The sequence below is a fragment of the Pelophylax lessonae genome (assembly GCF_965119305.1).
Source record: "Pelophylax lessonae genome assembly, chromosome: 12".
Classification (NCBI taxonomy): Eukaryota; Metazoa; Chordata; class Amphibia; order Anura; family Ranidae; genus Pelophylax; species Pelophylax lessonae.
In genome coordinates, this window is record NC_138779.1 from 119,992,111 (window position 1) to 120,008,616 (window position 16,506).

At 44.2% G+C, this 16,506-nt stretch overlaps 1 protein-coding gene across 1 annotated transcript in view; it reads left to right on the forward strand.

Moving 5' to 3' along the window:
- Positions 1 to 16,506, forward strand: part of LIG1 (DNA ligase 1) — a 166,010-nt gene that overhangs the window by 65,548 nt on the left and 83,956 nt on the right. Inside the window, exons 8-11 of the mRNA XM_082273878.1 lie at positions 3,485 to 3,574; positions 5,183 to 5,361; positions 5,449 to 5,540; positions 14,298 to 14,405. Coding sequence (XP_082130004.1) covers positions 3,485 to 3,574; positions 5,183 to 5,361; positions 5,449 to 5,540; positions 14,298 to 14,405 — 469 coding nt within the window. The remainder of the gene's footprint in view (positions 1 to 3,484; positions 3,575 to 5,182; positions 5,362 to 5,448; positions 5,541 to 14,297; positions 14,406 to 16,506) is intronic.

The window sequence follows — 16,506 nt, forward strand, 5'->3', positions numbered from 1 at the left end:
CAGGACCATCCGACAATGCCAAATACAATTAAATTAAAACCGTACCTAAATGGAAAAATATTATTGCAAACTAAATCTACATATTAAAAACTAACAACTAACTAGAACATACCAAAAAATATTTAGCCACTTGCCGACTGCGCTATAGCTAAATGACGACTACAGCGCGGCCGGCTAGTTCTTGGAGGCCTGTAATCGTGTGCAACCAATGCTGGGTACGGCCGGCGTGCTCTGTGATCAGTGTCCAGAGGAGACCTAAGACCAAGATCGAAGATCTAGCTAAGACCCTTCCTCTGCACACTCAAGTTAATTGTGCTAAGCATAAGGATTGACCAAATCCTGACAAGGTGTTTACTACTCCAAAACTCCGAGTTATATCTTATGGAAAATGAATTGATGCAAACATGGTCAGTTCAGGTAGTGGATCCTGCCATCTCAGTTCTCAATCACTGTTTACATTGAAGAGGTTTTCCTCTTTTAACAATACAGTTGATGGACATACCAAAAAAACATAAAGGTGCAGAGACCTAGTGCATTACCATGTGAAACTTTAAACAAAAAAGTAGTAGAACATCTACATTTTGCAGTTCATACAGAATAGCCAAAGGTTAAACAAGCAGTTCCTTTTGTGGAATAATTAGATGTCCACCTATGGAGGTAGTAGTTAGCAAAGGCTCTTAACGGACAATGTGTATCTGTTTGCCTAGATGTTTCAATGATTTGATTGAATCCAGAATCTTCAGAAATGGGCTCTGTAATCATCTGATCACTTGCAGGCAGCTCAGGCCAGTGTGATTTTTTTTTTTTTTTTTCACAGTAAAGTCTTTGGTTTATTTGATCTCATAATCTTGTCCTTTAGTGAAGAAGTTGCCCGTCAGCTTTTGTATGAGAGTTGGGGAACAGTAGGTAACCCTCCTCAAGGCAGCTCCTTTTGTCCAGTCTCACCCCAAACTGTCCCAGCACTAAACTGTTATCATGGGAAAAGTTGGCCAATTTGTCTGCTTCTGAGGACCAAGTAATCCCTGGTCTGGTGGCTCAGTCTCCCCGCTCTGGAGATAGGGATGTCCTTACCACCTTCCGAAAGATCCTGGCATCTCATGCTGGGGAAGAGGTATAGGCATCCTGTCTGCTCTGGGTCCCTAATCATTGGGGAATTCTCACCTCCCAGTCTACATCCTGGAATTTTAGGAAATGTGGTTGTTTCTATATCTCTGGATCATCCACTTGGCAGTGGACCTGATTTGGCTTCAGTTGTAAACGCCATGAAGGTGGTGTGCCTCATCTAATGAGGAAGAACAGATCTTGCTGCGACACAAGGTAGTTTGATTCCTTACCTGGGCAGAACAACATTATAGTCTTGTTCGTTATGTTCATCTCAGGTCTGGATAATTAGTGCACAGGCTTCGGATATCCTGATTCAATTGCATGCTGAACAGGTTCTCCAGATGCATAAATCCTCTAGTGCAGGCATATGCAAATTGTGGCCCTCCAGCGTTTGAAAACTACAAGTCCCAGCATGCCTCTGAGTGTCATGCTGGTGGCTGTCAGTCTTGCTATGCCTAACGGGACTTGTAGTTCTGCAACAGCTGAAGGGCCACAGTTTGCATATCCCTACTGTAGTGACAGCAGTGGATAATCTGGTGACTCCATGGTATCCATAAGCGATCTAGGCCTTTTCTGCTTCTTCCTCAAGATGGACGTCTTTCTAGTGGTTTTCCTTGACCTAGATTGACCAGGCAATTGTACTTTGCTGACCTAGTGAAGCTCCCGACGGTTTCTGCATAAGCTGCAACAGGTTCCAACCCTCTGGGTTTTTTATTTATGCTCTCGGTACCGCTTTGCTACAATAGTGAGGCATACTGGTAGTGGAAGGGTTTGTCCTGGTCTGGCCTACATTTTTGTTTTTGTTTGCTAGTGTCCAGTCCTTCTGTAGCTAGTATAACTCAAAAGCTTTCTGTGCCCCTCAATGCACTTGAAGTAAAAGATATAACCGTACGTACAAAAATCCATTTTTTTTGCACTTGTTGCACAGAGATATACCAAAATTATTAGGGTATATTTACATAATAAGGGGCAGGTAACAGTAGTTCATTGTTAGGGTTTGCATACTCTAATTCCCAATGCCAGCCATTCTCTCTTGTTTTGCATAGCATATAAAAGGGTTTGAAACTATGTCCAGTTTGTATTGCTGTCTACGAATCCACTTGGGAAATTTAAGTTAAGGAAGCAGGAAAAATGGTTTTATTGCTTTATTTTGCTATTGGAGAGAATTCCCCAACTTCCTTTCCTACTGATATCCTGTCAGTAGAAGAGTTAATAGTGGAATTAAAAGCGGGACAACATTTTAACCCTTCTCAATGCTGTTCAGAGCATTTGGACATGACATTGTATTGTAGCAGAATGAATGGGCCTAAATACTAAATCTTAACCGGTTGCCGACCGCCGCACGACTATATACTGCGGCGGTCAGCCCCGGCCAGGCAGAGTGACGTATCGGTACGTCACTCGCCTGTCACTGACTTGCGAGCTCGTTCACAGGCAAGTCAGTGCGTGTGACCGGCGGACTCGATGTCCGCCAGTCACACTGCGATCGCTCCTGTGAAGGGAGAAAGACAGAGCAGCTTGTGTAAACAAGCCGCCTGTCAGTTCTCCCTGTGTAAAAGTAAAGATCTGACCGTTCTACTATGTAGAACGGTTGATCTTTGCTTTTACACCAATAGGAATGTCCCTACACAGTAGAAAGCACGCCCCTAGGACACACTTAACCCCTCCCTGTCCAATAAAGTTAACCCCTTCCCTGCCAGTGTCATTTTTGCAGTAACAGTGCATATGTATAGCACTGATTACTGCAGTAATGTCACTGGTAACCCCAAAAGTGTCAAAAATGTCAGTCAAGGGTCCGATCTGTCCGCCGCAATGTCGCAGTACCGAAAAAAAAATCGCAGATCGCCGCCATTACGCGTTAAAAAAAAAAACACCAAAAATGACAAAAATCTTTCTCTTTGTTAGTAAACGCGATAACTTTTGCGCAAACCAATCAAAATACGCTTTTTGCGATTTTTTTTTTACCAAACATAGGTAGCATAAAACAAATTGGCCGAAAAATGTTAAAAAATTTTGATTTTTACTTTTTTTTTTGGGGAATTTCATATAAAAAAATGTGAAAAATATTGTTATTTTTGCAAAATTTACGCTCTTTTTTTGTTTATAGCGCGTGATCAAAAAATCGCACAGGTGATCAAATACCACCAAAAGAAAGCTCTGTTTGTGGGAAAAAAAGGACGTCAAATTCGTTTAGGTACAGCGTTGCACGGCCGCGCAATTGTCCGTTAAAGTCACGCAGTAAAAAATCGCAAAAAAACCCCTGGTCCTTTAGCAGCCAAATCCTCCGGGGCTTAAGTGGTTAAACAGTTAAGGTAATTATAAAATGAAAGTAGATATACATATAGTTTTATGTTGTTTTTTTTTTTCTTTCTTTTAGCAGCTGTTAAAAAATCTGAAGTTAAGTCTGAACCTAAAGAAGAGACTGAGCAATGTACCATGGACACATCACCTGAAAAGACTGAAGAAAAAAGTAGGCATCTGCATTTTTTTCCAAGCATTCATTACTCTTCGTTATAAGATTTTTATGCTTCATTTTATAATGACGTAAAATGTAAATAACTTACACATGGATTATGCAGGGCGGTACCTTCTCTGTACCGTAAAAGTGACCAGGCTGCTTTACAGTCACCCAGATCACTTTTGTTTAAAAGCTCGGAGCTGGCAAAAAAAAAAAACATGGTACAAGGCTCACAGTTGCTGCTGCAGCCATGAGCTTGTTTTAATCACATGAGTTCCAGGGTGTTTATAACCAGCCTGTGGATGGAAAGTGGTTAAAGTGATTGTAAAGTCTCGTTTCTTTTTTTCTATTAAAATAACAAACATGCCATACTTACTGCTCTGTGCAGTGATTTTGCACAGGGAAGCCTAGATCCTTTTCTTCTCCGATCGCTCTTCGACTCTCGTGACTCCCTCCTGTTGAGTGTCACCACAGCAAGCAGCTTGCCTTGGGGGGCACCCAAGCCGAGTGCAGCTCCATGTGTGTGTGTGTGTGTGTGTGGGTATATATATATATATATATATATATATATATATATATATATATATATATATATATATATATTAACTTCAGTATGAACTTTAAAAGCTGGCCAATGAAAGAACAATTATCAGCTGCTTCAGCAAGGACTGGCCAAATTTTGATCAATGTGTGGCCTCCCTCACACGGCAGAAGTCGATCAAGAAAAATTCCCCAATATTCCCGATCAGTGGCTGCAGCCACTAATCTATGTATTCTGACAGCAGAGAATCCTACTGTCAGAATACATGTCCTGGTTGGGGGCCGGGGGGGAGTATTCTTTTTTTTTAGAAAACAACCCATCTATGGTCAGCTTAAGAATATGGGGGTTTATATACTAAAACTGGAGAGTGTAAAATCAGGTGCAGCTGTGCATGGTAGCCAATTCGCTTCTAACTTCAGCTTGTTCAATTAAGCATTGACAACAAAAAACTGGAAGTTGATTCGTTTCTATGCAGAGCTCCACCAGATTTTGCACACTCCAGTTCTAGTAAATCAACTCCATTGTGTTGCAAACGGGTATTATGAAAGTCTGTTTTTTAGGCCCCTTTCACACATTCGGTCCGTTCAGTTCATCAGTTCAGTCATGTCAAATGTATCAGTTTTCCATCCGTTTTTTCATCCGTTTTTTCATCCGTTTTTTCATCCGTTTTTTCATCCGTTTTTTCATCCGTTTTTTCATCCGTTTTTTCATCCGTTTTTTCATCCGTTTTTTCATCCGTTTTTTCATCCGTTTTTTCATCCGTTTTTTCATCCGTTTTTTCTTCCGTTTTTTCATCCGTTTTTTCATCCGTTTTTTATCCGTTTTTCATCCGTTTTTCATCCGATCCGTTTTTTTGACGGATGAAAAATAGGGCATTCATCCGTTCAAAAAACGGACATTGACGGGAGCGGATGAAAACGGATGTTTTTGGATGATCATCCATTGTCATCCGTTTTTACATAGAGATACATCGATGTCCGTTTTTCATCCGTCAACGGATGGATGAAAAACGGACAAACGGACAGCATGTGTGAAAGGGGCCTTAATCTTGTTTTAATCATACACTTTTTTTCCATCAGATGCAAGTCCATCTTCTGTCAAATCAAAAAAGGGGAACAAACTGTCAGAAAATTTCTTTGAAAGGAAGGGTAAAGTTTCTGAAAAAAAAGGTAAAAAGGAGTCTGAAAAAAAAGGTAAAAAGGAGTCTGAAAAAGAGAGCAAAGAAAGTTCTGAAAAAAACTTGGAGGAAAAAAGTAAAGTCTCTGAAAAACCTTCTGAAAAAGAAGATTCTGAAAAGGCTTCTGAAAAGGCTTCTGAAAAGGCTTCTGAAAAGGCTTCTGAAAAGGCTTCTGAAAAGGCTTCTGAAAAGGCTTCCGAAAAGGCTTCCGAGAAGTCCTCTGCTAGTACTCCTGCAAAGCCCACAAAAAATATTTCAAGGTATAGGACTTGAGATTGTTTGTAAATTTCAAGAGAAATCTGCATATGCGGTTTTAAAACATGAATTTACTGTTGCAGATTGGAAACGGGTTATGTAAGATTGTATATTTATATATTTCTTTAACCACTTGACCTTCGAAAAATCCCCCCTTCATGACCAGGCAACTTTTTGGGATACAGAGTTACTTTAACCACTTCACGCAAAATTACATACTTTTTGTCGAAGCGGTTATACTGGGGTGATACCTGCATGTAGAGGCATCACCCTGGTACCGTGTTTTAAAGCAGATGGTGAGCTTTAATGTGATAACAACAAAGGTGCTAAATAGCTGCTTGGCCATTATCACAAGCAGCGGGTGGGTCCTAGGTATTTAAAAATGCAGATTTTGGCTTTTTTATTACTTTGAAGTGCAGAGGAGGGGTTTGGGGTCTTTTAGACCCCATATCCCTCCATAAAGAGTACCTGTCACTGCCTATTACTGTCACAAGGGATGTATACATTTATTGTGACAGCAATAAAAGTGATCAGAATTATTATTTTTTAAGGATCAGTGTAAAAATAATTAAACTTTTTTTTTTTAAAGCACCCCCATCACTGCATGCTCACGTACCACAGAAAACGCATACGTAAGTCATGCCCGCAAATGTAAAGAAAACAAAAAAGGGCGCACCGACCTAGCGCATTATCCTCAATAAAAGGCTTTATTTACATGACATTAAAAAATGGCTACTCACAGACGCAGATATAAATATATCATATCAAGCTAGATTGCTCAACTGTCCGGGTTTAGTCCATATTGATCGTCCATGACTGATGAGATGACGGCTGACGCGTTTCGAGGCCTAGCCTCTTCCTCAGAGCCACTATCTATCTTGATATGATATATCTATATCTGCGTCTGTGAGTAGCCATTTTTTAATGTCATGTAAATAAAGCCTTTTATTGAGGATAATGCGCTAGGTCGGTGCGCCCTTTTTTGTTTTCTTTGCTTTTAGTATCGGTGGACTACCCCAGTCCGTTATGGGCAGCAAGACCTTAGCCATCTGAGAAGCCAGTTGTCAGTCCCGTGAGGAGTGTGGTCGAGGGGCTTGGATACCAAGCGCAGGAGAAGGGTGGTCACCCCTTATTGTTTTTTGGAGCCGCAAATGTAAACAGTGTTCATATCACACGTGAGGTATCACACGTAGGCGGATCCGTGCTGCTAAGCGGTGATCGATCCGCGATCCCCGCTGAGCCGGCGGATGACAGCTCCGTCTCCGCTTGCAGTGCGGAGAGGGAGGTGTCACAGCCCCCGCTGCTCTCTATGGGGAATCGGATTAGAGCGGACCGCCTGTCCGCTCTCATCTGATCCCATCCGATCCGATCCCCAGGACGGATGGAAAATAGGGTTTCCATCCGTCCGGATTTCACGGACCGGATCGGATGCGGATGGCAGCGGGTGTCAGCGGACATGTCACAGCTGACATCCGCTGCTCCATAGGGCTGAATGGGGCATCCGATCAGATCCGCCTAAAAAACTGACAGGCGGATCTGATCGGACCGCCCGTGTGAAAGAGCCCTTAGAGTGAGAGCAATAATTCTAGCACAAGACCAACTTTGTTACTCTAAACTGGTAACCGAAAAAAAAATTAAAATGTCATCTATGGAGATTTTTACGTACCGTAGTTTGTCGCTATTCCATGAGTGTGTGCAACTTTAAAGCATAACATGTTAGGGATCTATTTACTCGGCGGAACATCATCTTTCACAATATACCAAAAATTGAGCTAACTTTACTGTTCAGTTTTTTTAGATTCAGGTGTATTTTTCCCCCCAAAAAATTGTGTTTGAAAGAGCGCTGCGCAAATACTGTGTGAAATAAATATTGCAACGGCCGCCATTTTATTCTCTAGGGTCTTTGCTAAAAAATTATATATAATGTTTGGGGGTTCTAAGTAATTTTCTAGCAAAAAAATACTGTTTTTACTTGTAAACAACAAGTGTCAGAAATAGGCTTGGTCTTGAAGTGGTTAACTGACATCTGTGTAGTTATGCAACGCTGTACACAAGTTGATGTTCTTTTTCCCCCACAAATAATGGAAAATTTATATCAAATACTTACCGTAATTTTCCTTTCCTGATGGACTCCATGGCAGCATACGTATCGGGTTTGGCCCCGCCTCCAAACCTACCCATAGGACCTCACTCCCATAAATCTTTGCTCCTGTTCAGCACACGTGTTCTGTAACTATCCTCCACAGAAATCCGGGAGGGAACTCCTGCTGCCATGGAGTCCATCAGGAAAGGAAAATTACGGTAAGTATTTGATATAAATTTTCCGTTTTCCTGACAGACTCCATGGCAGCATAGGTATCGGGAAATAACTCGCCGTACACACAGGGTGGGCAGGTGCTGAACAGAAAAGTTTAATGCATTTTGTCAAACAGACAGGACTTGCAAACCAAAATTCACAGACGAAAGAGCCTCTGGCTCAACACAGTAATGGGACAAAAACGTGTTAATAGAGGACCATAAAGCTGCTCTACAGATGACTTCAGGAGCCACATGTCTGGAAACTGCCCAGGAGGTAGAGATGCTCCGCGTCGAATGAGCTGTAACTACTGCTGGAGGGGTCAAGCCCTTAGCCCTATAAGCCCACTGTATGGTCTGAATGATCCAAGAGGAAATGGATCTCGTTGAGGCCCTTGAACCTTTGTTTTTGCCATAGAAGGTAACGAAAAGATGTTCCGATTTTCTAAAAGAGGAAGTGACTTCCAAATATCTCTTAATACACTTCCCAACATCCAGCGGATGAACCGAGGATTCTTCTTCCTGTCTAAAGGTCGGTAACACTGTTTCTATGTTTTCATGGAAGACAGAAGTCCTTTTTGGTCTCGCATCCAGCATGGGAATGAGCACCACTCTGTCAGGAAAAAATGTTAAGAAAGGCTCTTGTGCCCCGAAGGACCCAATTTCCGACACTCTTTTTGCTGAGGTTACGGCTACCAGGAATACTGTTATCAGAGTAAGTTCCCTTACGGTCAAAGATTCGGACATGTCTTGAATCTGATCCGACAGGAAATCCAGAACTAGAGGCAGATCCCACTTGGGAAACCTAGGTTTTCTTTGAGGTCTGATTCTTACTGCTCCTTTAAAGAATTGACGAATTAAGGCATGACTGGCCCAGGAGATCCCCGTAAAAGCGGAAATAGCCGAGACCTGGACTCTGAGCGAACTCACCGATATCGGCAAATCCAATCCGGATTGCAGAAAGCACAATACGTCCTGGATCTTAATGGAAGATTGAGGATCAGGCCTTGCAGCCAACTGTGCAGAAAATTTTTCCCAGATTCTCTGATAAACTCTGTTCGTTGAGTTTCTTCTGGCACTAAGCAGCGTAGAAATCGCCGTTTCCGGACAGCCTAAAGCCTGTAACCTCCTCCTTTCAACATCCAGACCCTCAGATGTAGACGGGCCGGGCATGGATGGAGTACAGACCCCTGGGACAACAGATCCGGTCTGAAGGGTAGCGGGATTGGATCTCGGACACTGAGTAGCGTCAGAAGGGGAAACCATGGCCTGTTCGGCCAGAAGGGAATCACCGCCACTACCTCCACTGGCTCCGACCTGAGTCTCCGAAGAAACTGTAACACAATCGGAATTGGTGGGAAGGCGTATGCCCTGTGGAATCTCCACTGATCCGAGAGTGCATCCATCCCTGATGCTTGTGGATCTCTGAATCTTGTATAGTACTTCGGCAGTTTGTAGTTGCAGGGGGAGGCGAAGAGGTCTACCTCTGGAGAGAACCCCAATGTTAGGATCCAGTCGAATGTTTCCCTGTGAAGGGACCACTCGTTGTCCAGGTCCACTCTGGACAGGAAGTCTGCTTTGACATTCTGGACTCGGAGTTCCAGTATGTTGGACACTATTCCCCGAGTGGAAAACTCCCACCTGCCCTGTGCCACCTCCGACAAACAGTGGGCACCCCAGCCTATGTTGCTGGCGTCCGAGGTGATCACTACCCACGGAGCTGGCTTCAGAGAGTGGCAGTTCAGCAGGTGGTCTCTGCATAACCACCAGGGGAGACTCGCTCTCATGGAAGGGGTTAAGAAGATGCGTTGATCCAGATGCCACGTATCCCATTGCTGTAGGAATCCCTTCTGAAAGGGTCTCATCCTCCACAGGGCCCACTTCACCATGGAGACTACTGCGACCATAGTCCCGACTACCTTCAGGCATTGACGTGCCTGAAGATGAGAGGATGAGAGGGCAAAGCGAATCCTGTCTCAAAGTGTCCCTATTTTTCCCTCTGGAAGAGAGATAGTCGCCTTCTCTGTGTCGAACAGGGCGCCCAAGTAGATCAGGGACTGATTTGGAATCAGGTGGCTCTTCTCCTCGTTGAGTAACCATCCAAACTTCTGGAGAGTGGACACAACCTGCTCCAGATGAACTAATAGCTGATCTCTGTCTTGGGACAACAGGAGGAGATCGTCCAAATAATGGTGAAGTCGGATACCTCTCAATCTCAGTAGGGCTACCACGGCCAATAAGATTTTTGAAAAGGTCCGTGGAGATGTTGAGAGCCCGAATGGGAGACAGATAAATTGAAGATGTAATCCTCCCACTTCGAACCGGAGAAACCTTTGAAAATCTTCGGCCACAGGGACATGAAAGTAAGCGTCCTTCAAGTCGATGGACACCATCCAATCGGCCGGCTGGACTGATTGCTGTATAGACAACAGGGTCTCCATTTTGAACCTTTCTTTTTTTATGAATTTGTTCAAAAAGGTCATCTATGACTGGTCTCCATGATCCGTTTTTCTTTTGGACCAGAAAAAGCGGAGAGTATATTCCTTGGCCTCGCTCGGACTCTGGAACGGAGATGACAGCCCCTTGGACAATAAGAGATTCGACGTAAGAAAATAAAATTTGACGCCTTTCTTCTAGGAATGGTATGGCAGTAGGCAGGAACCTTGAGCCTGGTATCTCCTTGAAGACCCACTTGTGGCCTGAGGACACCGTCCTGACAGCCCAGGGGTCCTGAATCAAAGCCGCCCAGACATGACGGAAGGAGCGTAGACGCGCACCCACTTGACATGCCTGATCGGGCCCACCTTCAAAAAGACTTAGTGGGCTCGCGGTCCCCTGAGGAGACATTCTTCCTCGTCTTCCTGGAAGACTGTCTGGATCTCCAGTTTCGGTTGAATTCACGACCAGGTCTATAAGAACGAGCCTCCCTGGCCCGGTCAGGAACGAACTTCCTAGTAGGCTCTCCTTTCTTGATGTTGAACTGGCGCCGATCCTGGGGAAGAAACCCAGACTTACCGCCCGTAGCCCGGGTTATGGCCTCATCAAGTTTGTTCCCGAAAAGGGAGGACCCCTCAAAGGGGATACGGCACCAAACTTGCTTTGATGCCGGATCCGCAACCCAAGGGCGGAGCCAAAGGGCTCTCTTAGCTGTGACCGAGGACAGCATAACTCTTGCCAATAGACGGATCAGGTCTATGGAAGCCTCCCCAAGGAACGACGAGGCCAGCCTAAGCTCTTGGATTGGGGCACTTCTGGCCACCTCTTCCGACACCGATCTGACCGACTCATCTACCACATCAGCCCAAGATTCCATAGCCTTGGATAGAGCGGCTAAAGCCAGGACTGGCTTGCAGGCCATACCTGCTGTAAGGTAGATTCTTTTCAAATCGGAGTCCATCCTTCGGTCCAACGTGTCTTTAAATGAGACCATATCTTCTAAGGGAAGGGTCACATGCTTGACCAGTCTCATGACTGCTGCGTCAACTAGAGGAGGAGACTCAAGATGTTTCACATCATCCTCTTTGAAAGGGTAAAGTTTTGCCATCTTGGATACTAAGGAATTCTTTCGTTCCACCTTTCTCCACTCCTCCGAAATAATTTCTCCCAACTCTCCCAGAAAAGGAAAATTAACCCGCTCCTTGTTGAGCTGTTTAAAGTACTTCTTTTGTTTGGGAGGGGGAACAGCTGACTCCTCCCAGTTTAAGGTCTCTCTGACCGCTTTAACCAGGAAAGGCACCAAAGCATATTCGAAACCCAGGCAGGAAGAAGGGCTTGGGGAAGCCGTTGCAGTGTCTTGAGAACGACTGACACCCATCTCGGCCAAAGAGTCTTCACTACTCTCTTGACCAAAGCCTAAATGCGTTGATCGGAAGTATCCCTTTCTCCCGCAGCCTGGGAGAAACATCCATCACAGAAGAACTTCCTTTCCGGGACACTAGCGCCACAGCCCCTGCAACCTGCTTTGTCAGGTCTCCGTGCGTGGCTGGCTGAAGTGGACGCTTTACGATGATGGGAGCCCGAACGGGATTTCCCTGTAGAGTGCCAGTGGCGAGAACTCGAACGCCTTTCACTTCTTTGAGAAGAGTGCCTAGTCTCTGAATGAGGAGGGCTGAAAACAAAAGAAACAAAGAAAAAAGACAGGAAGCTAGGAACACTTGAGTTCCAACCCCCACCCCCTATAACCCACACCCCCACCAAGAAGCCCCCAATACCTGTTAGGGGCGGGCTGACCACCAGAGGGCAAAGTAGCTTCCATTCTGATGCTGACCTACAGGGATGAGCCGGACAGCAATGTCAGAAACCATGAAGCAAAAAGAGAGGGGGGCGCTCCCAAACTGGGGCCAGTTACTCACCAGGAACCAGAGGTTAGCAGGCAGAGCGGCAGCGAATCAGCAAGAGTCCAAGACCGATTGGTTGCAGTGTAAAATACACCCAGTATCAGCAGTGTGTATAAACACAACACTGCTGACAGTTCTGGGGTTTAAATATGGCGCCCGGTGACGTCATCAGCGATCCCACCAACGCCGGCTTACTGCGCATGCGCCGTGCTCCTACTGCGCATGCGCGAGAGCCAAGCCTCGTTCCCGAGGCGCCGCACATGCGCAGTAGCGCACCGCACCTGCGGCCGGTCAGGAAGTGAATCGCTGACCGGCCCCGGAGCACTAGCCACCAGGGAAAGCAGGAAAAAAACAGGTAAGACAAAAAAGGCGATAAATGAGCAATATTATACACAAATAGCTGCCATGGAGGACTTTGTACTCACAAACCGCAGATCACCAGGGATGGATGCACACACCGGATTTATCACATTCTAGGGTACCGGCCACCCGCAGCAGCTGGGCTTTTTGGCCAAGGCTGCATACATCTTCGCCCCTACTCCATACCCCGCAGCAGCTGGGGCTTATTGGAGAGCTCAATACCCGACTGGTAGAGCCATCCATCACCCGGAATCCATCTTCAGGTAGGATATCAGGTAATCCTTTGGAGGACAAAAAAAGAACAAGTGTGCTGAACAGGAGCAAAGATTTATGGGAGTGAGGTCCTATGGGTAGGTTTGGAGGCGGGGCCAAACCCGATACGTATGCTGACATGGAGTCTGTCAGGAAAGAGCTTTTGGTGGTGTTTGATCACCCCTGCGGTTTTTTTTTTTTTCCTTTTTGTGCTAAAAACAAAAAAAAGACCGACCATATTGGGGAAAAATAACCAATATTTTTTACTTTCTGCTATAACACACTCAGGAAAAAAAAAATAAAATCACAAAATCAAAAATCCCAATAAGCATATATTGATTGATTTATGCAAACGTTATATCATTGCCAAAAGCTATAGGATGTATACTGGATTTTTGTTTTTTATACTAGTAATGGTAGTGATCAGAGACAGGACTGTGATATTGCGGCGGAAAATCGGACACTGACACTTTTGACACTTTCTGGGATCCAGTGACACTAAAACAGTGGTCAGTGCTAAAAATAGGCACTGACACCAATATTGACACTGGCTGGGGAGGGGTTAAACATCTAGGGCGATCAAAGGATTAAATGGTTGCCTAGCCAGTGTTTGTGTTTACTATGTGTTCTGCTTTTACTAGGGGAAAAGTTAAATTTAAGTCCCTGTTTTGCAGGAACGCAGAATATATCCCGTCCCCTCTGTCAGAATGGAGCGCTGATTTGTTTACAAAGGCAGAGCATTGTTCTGAGTCTCTGCCCGACGATCGGTGGGTGCCTGCGGACATTGAGTGCCTTGCACCCGCAGGTCAAAATCTGCTGTGATTAATCACAGTAGAAGCAGCACGCAAATGCCGCCTGCTGGTGGAAGTGCATAATCACGTATATATGTGATCCTGCGCACAGCTGCCACCCTGTAGCAGTAAAAGTGCTATGTGGCAGTCAGCAAGTGGTTAAAATGTATCGGTATCAAAAAATGTACTGATATAGACTCTTGATTTGTAATTACTACAGTGCTGTGCTTGAAATTTTTAACCACTGAACTTCTACCATCTGCAATATTAAGGTTTATTGATAGCCCTCTGGTTCTGTTCCATAATGGCTACTGGTAATTATTTAGCTGTAAATGTGCCATATGTACCAAAGTACTGTTACTGCGCAGCCACAACATTTTAAAGATGGTAGTACAGAGTCTGTACTTTAATGGCACTGTGCGGTTAAGGAGAGTCCAATTTTCTGTAAGGCGGGGGAAAGTAGATCAGTATTTAGCGGACATGCACTGAATGTCTGATCATGCTCAGTGGAGAGATTCTTTAAATCATTTTTTTAAATCATTTTTGTAACCAGAGGTAACTAAATCCCTTGGTAGATGTCCATAGGCGGTATGCCCTTAAACTAGCTTTTGTAATAGACCTGAGGCATTTTCACTTGACTTTTCGACATTTGACCACATGTATGTGGTTTATTTAATCATATAAAGATTATTGTATTCGGTTTCTCATGCATTTTATCAAATTTTAGTTTCTTTGGAGGCAGCAAGCAAGATGATTCCGACAAACAGGCGGATTACAATCCATCAAAAAGTGGTTATCATCCAGTAAACGATGCCTGCTGGACTAATGGCCAGACGTAAGTATTTTCAGTATTATGCCCATGCATTTACTTTTCATGACAACTTTTGTGTCTCCACGCTTAGACCTCTCAACCTTGCCAGCAAAAGTAACCTTGCTGAAATTTTCCAATATTGTAAAAAAAAACATTTTGTGGCGATAATGCATTAATCTAGTGACACACCAGGGAATCCCATACGTTCTAGAGTCTTAGAACTTTAACAGTTCCTTGGAAAGAATGGTCCCCGTTAAGTTTGTGATCTAGTTGCTGGCCCTTACTGCAGTGGTACACACAATTATCGGTTTCTCTTATCTTTATTAAAGCAATCTGTCAAAATGCAGGCACAGGCAGTTGACTTGGGCCATACAGTGAAAAGTATACCACTAAAAAAGAACCATTCTGCATCTTGCTAAAAGCTCCTGTAGCATGGGCCTCAACATCTCTCTAATCCATGATGAATCCTGCCCTTCCCTGCGCTAGATCCCACTCCTGTCAATAGGTTGTGAAATGCTTTGGCTCTGGCATGTGATATTTGAATGTTATATGGTGGAGGTGGAACTTAATTGCTGAAGCAAGGGATTTATTAGGACTTTAAATAAAGCTAGAGACAAATACATAGTTACATAGTGAAAAAAGACATCAGTCAATCCAGTTCAACCTATGATGTGTGTGTGTTTGCTGTTAACCGTACATTGTATACCCCTGTATGTTGTGGTCTTTAAGGTGCCCATCTAACAGTTTTTTGAAACTATCGATGCTCCCTGCTGATACCACTGCTTGTGGAAGAGACTTCCACATCCTTACTGCTCTGACAGTGAAGAACCCCTTACGTATTTTAAGGTTAAAAGTTAAACCGTTTTTTCTCTAATTTTATTGAGTGACCACGTGTCTTATTCCCTTTCCCTAAAAAGTTTGTTCCTTATGCTAGGGTCATCACCAGTACAGTATTTTTACATTGATATCATATCCCCCCTCAATCGTCTCTTCTCCAGAGAGAATATGTTCAGTGCTTGTAGTCTTTCCTCATAGCCGATGCCCTCCATTCCCCTAATTATTTTTGTTGCCCTTCTCTAGATTCACCCAGAGGTTTCCCCCCTAGTGAGTAGCTTGCTTTCATGTTTCTGATGCCCAAGTGCATTACTTTACATTTTTCAACATTAAACCTCATCTGCCATGTAGTTTCCCACCCCATTATTTTGTTCAGGTCCGCTTGTAAGGTTTCCACATCCTACATAGAAGATATTGGCATGCTTAGTTTAGTATCATCTGCAAATACCGAGATTGTGCTAGATATCCCCTCCTCCTAGATCATTTATGAATAAATTAAACAGGATTGGTCCCAGGACAGAACCTTGGGGGACCCCACTTTCCACACCTGCCCAATCCGAGTACTCCCCATTTATCACCACCCACTGGACTCTCCCCTGGAGCCAGTTCTTTATCCAGGTACTCACCCTATGGTCCATACCTACATTCCTTAGTTTGTACAGTAAGCGTTTGTGGGGGAACGGTGTCAAAAGCCTTTGCAAAGTCCAGATACACCACATCCACAGGCTTACCTTTATCTAGGTGGCAGCTCACTTCATCGTAGAAGGTTAATAGTTTGGTTTGGCAAGAACGATTTTTCATGAATCCATGCCGATTACTACTAATAATACCATTTTCATTACTAAAGTCTTGTATGTGGTACTGATGTTAGGCTGACCGGCCTATAGTTACCCAGGATATATGGCTTTTTTTCCAGTCAGCTGGCACCATACCCGTCTGTAGACTATCCTTAAAGATCAAAAATAATGATCTGGCAATCACCTGGCTGAGCTCTTTAAGAACCCTCGGGTGCAAGCCATCCAGTCCCTGTGATTTATTTATAAAACGCAGGTACTGCTCTACTTGTAATAATTAGCTTGTGCGTGTAGACGTAAATAATAGGTTTAGGTGTGTTAAAGTGGTTCTAAAGCCCTACATTTTTTTACCTTAATGCATTCTCTGCATTAAGGTAAAAAATGTTTCAGTATGTGTATTGCCCCCTCACCCCCCTTATGCTTACCTGAGCTCAATCTCGATCCAGCGCTGTGCCCGTAGGTGTGCCACTAAAGGAGGCTGCTTGCTATGGTGGCAC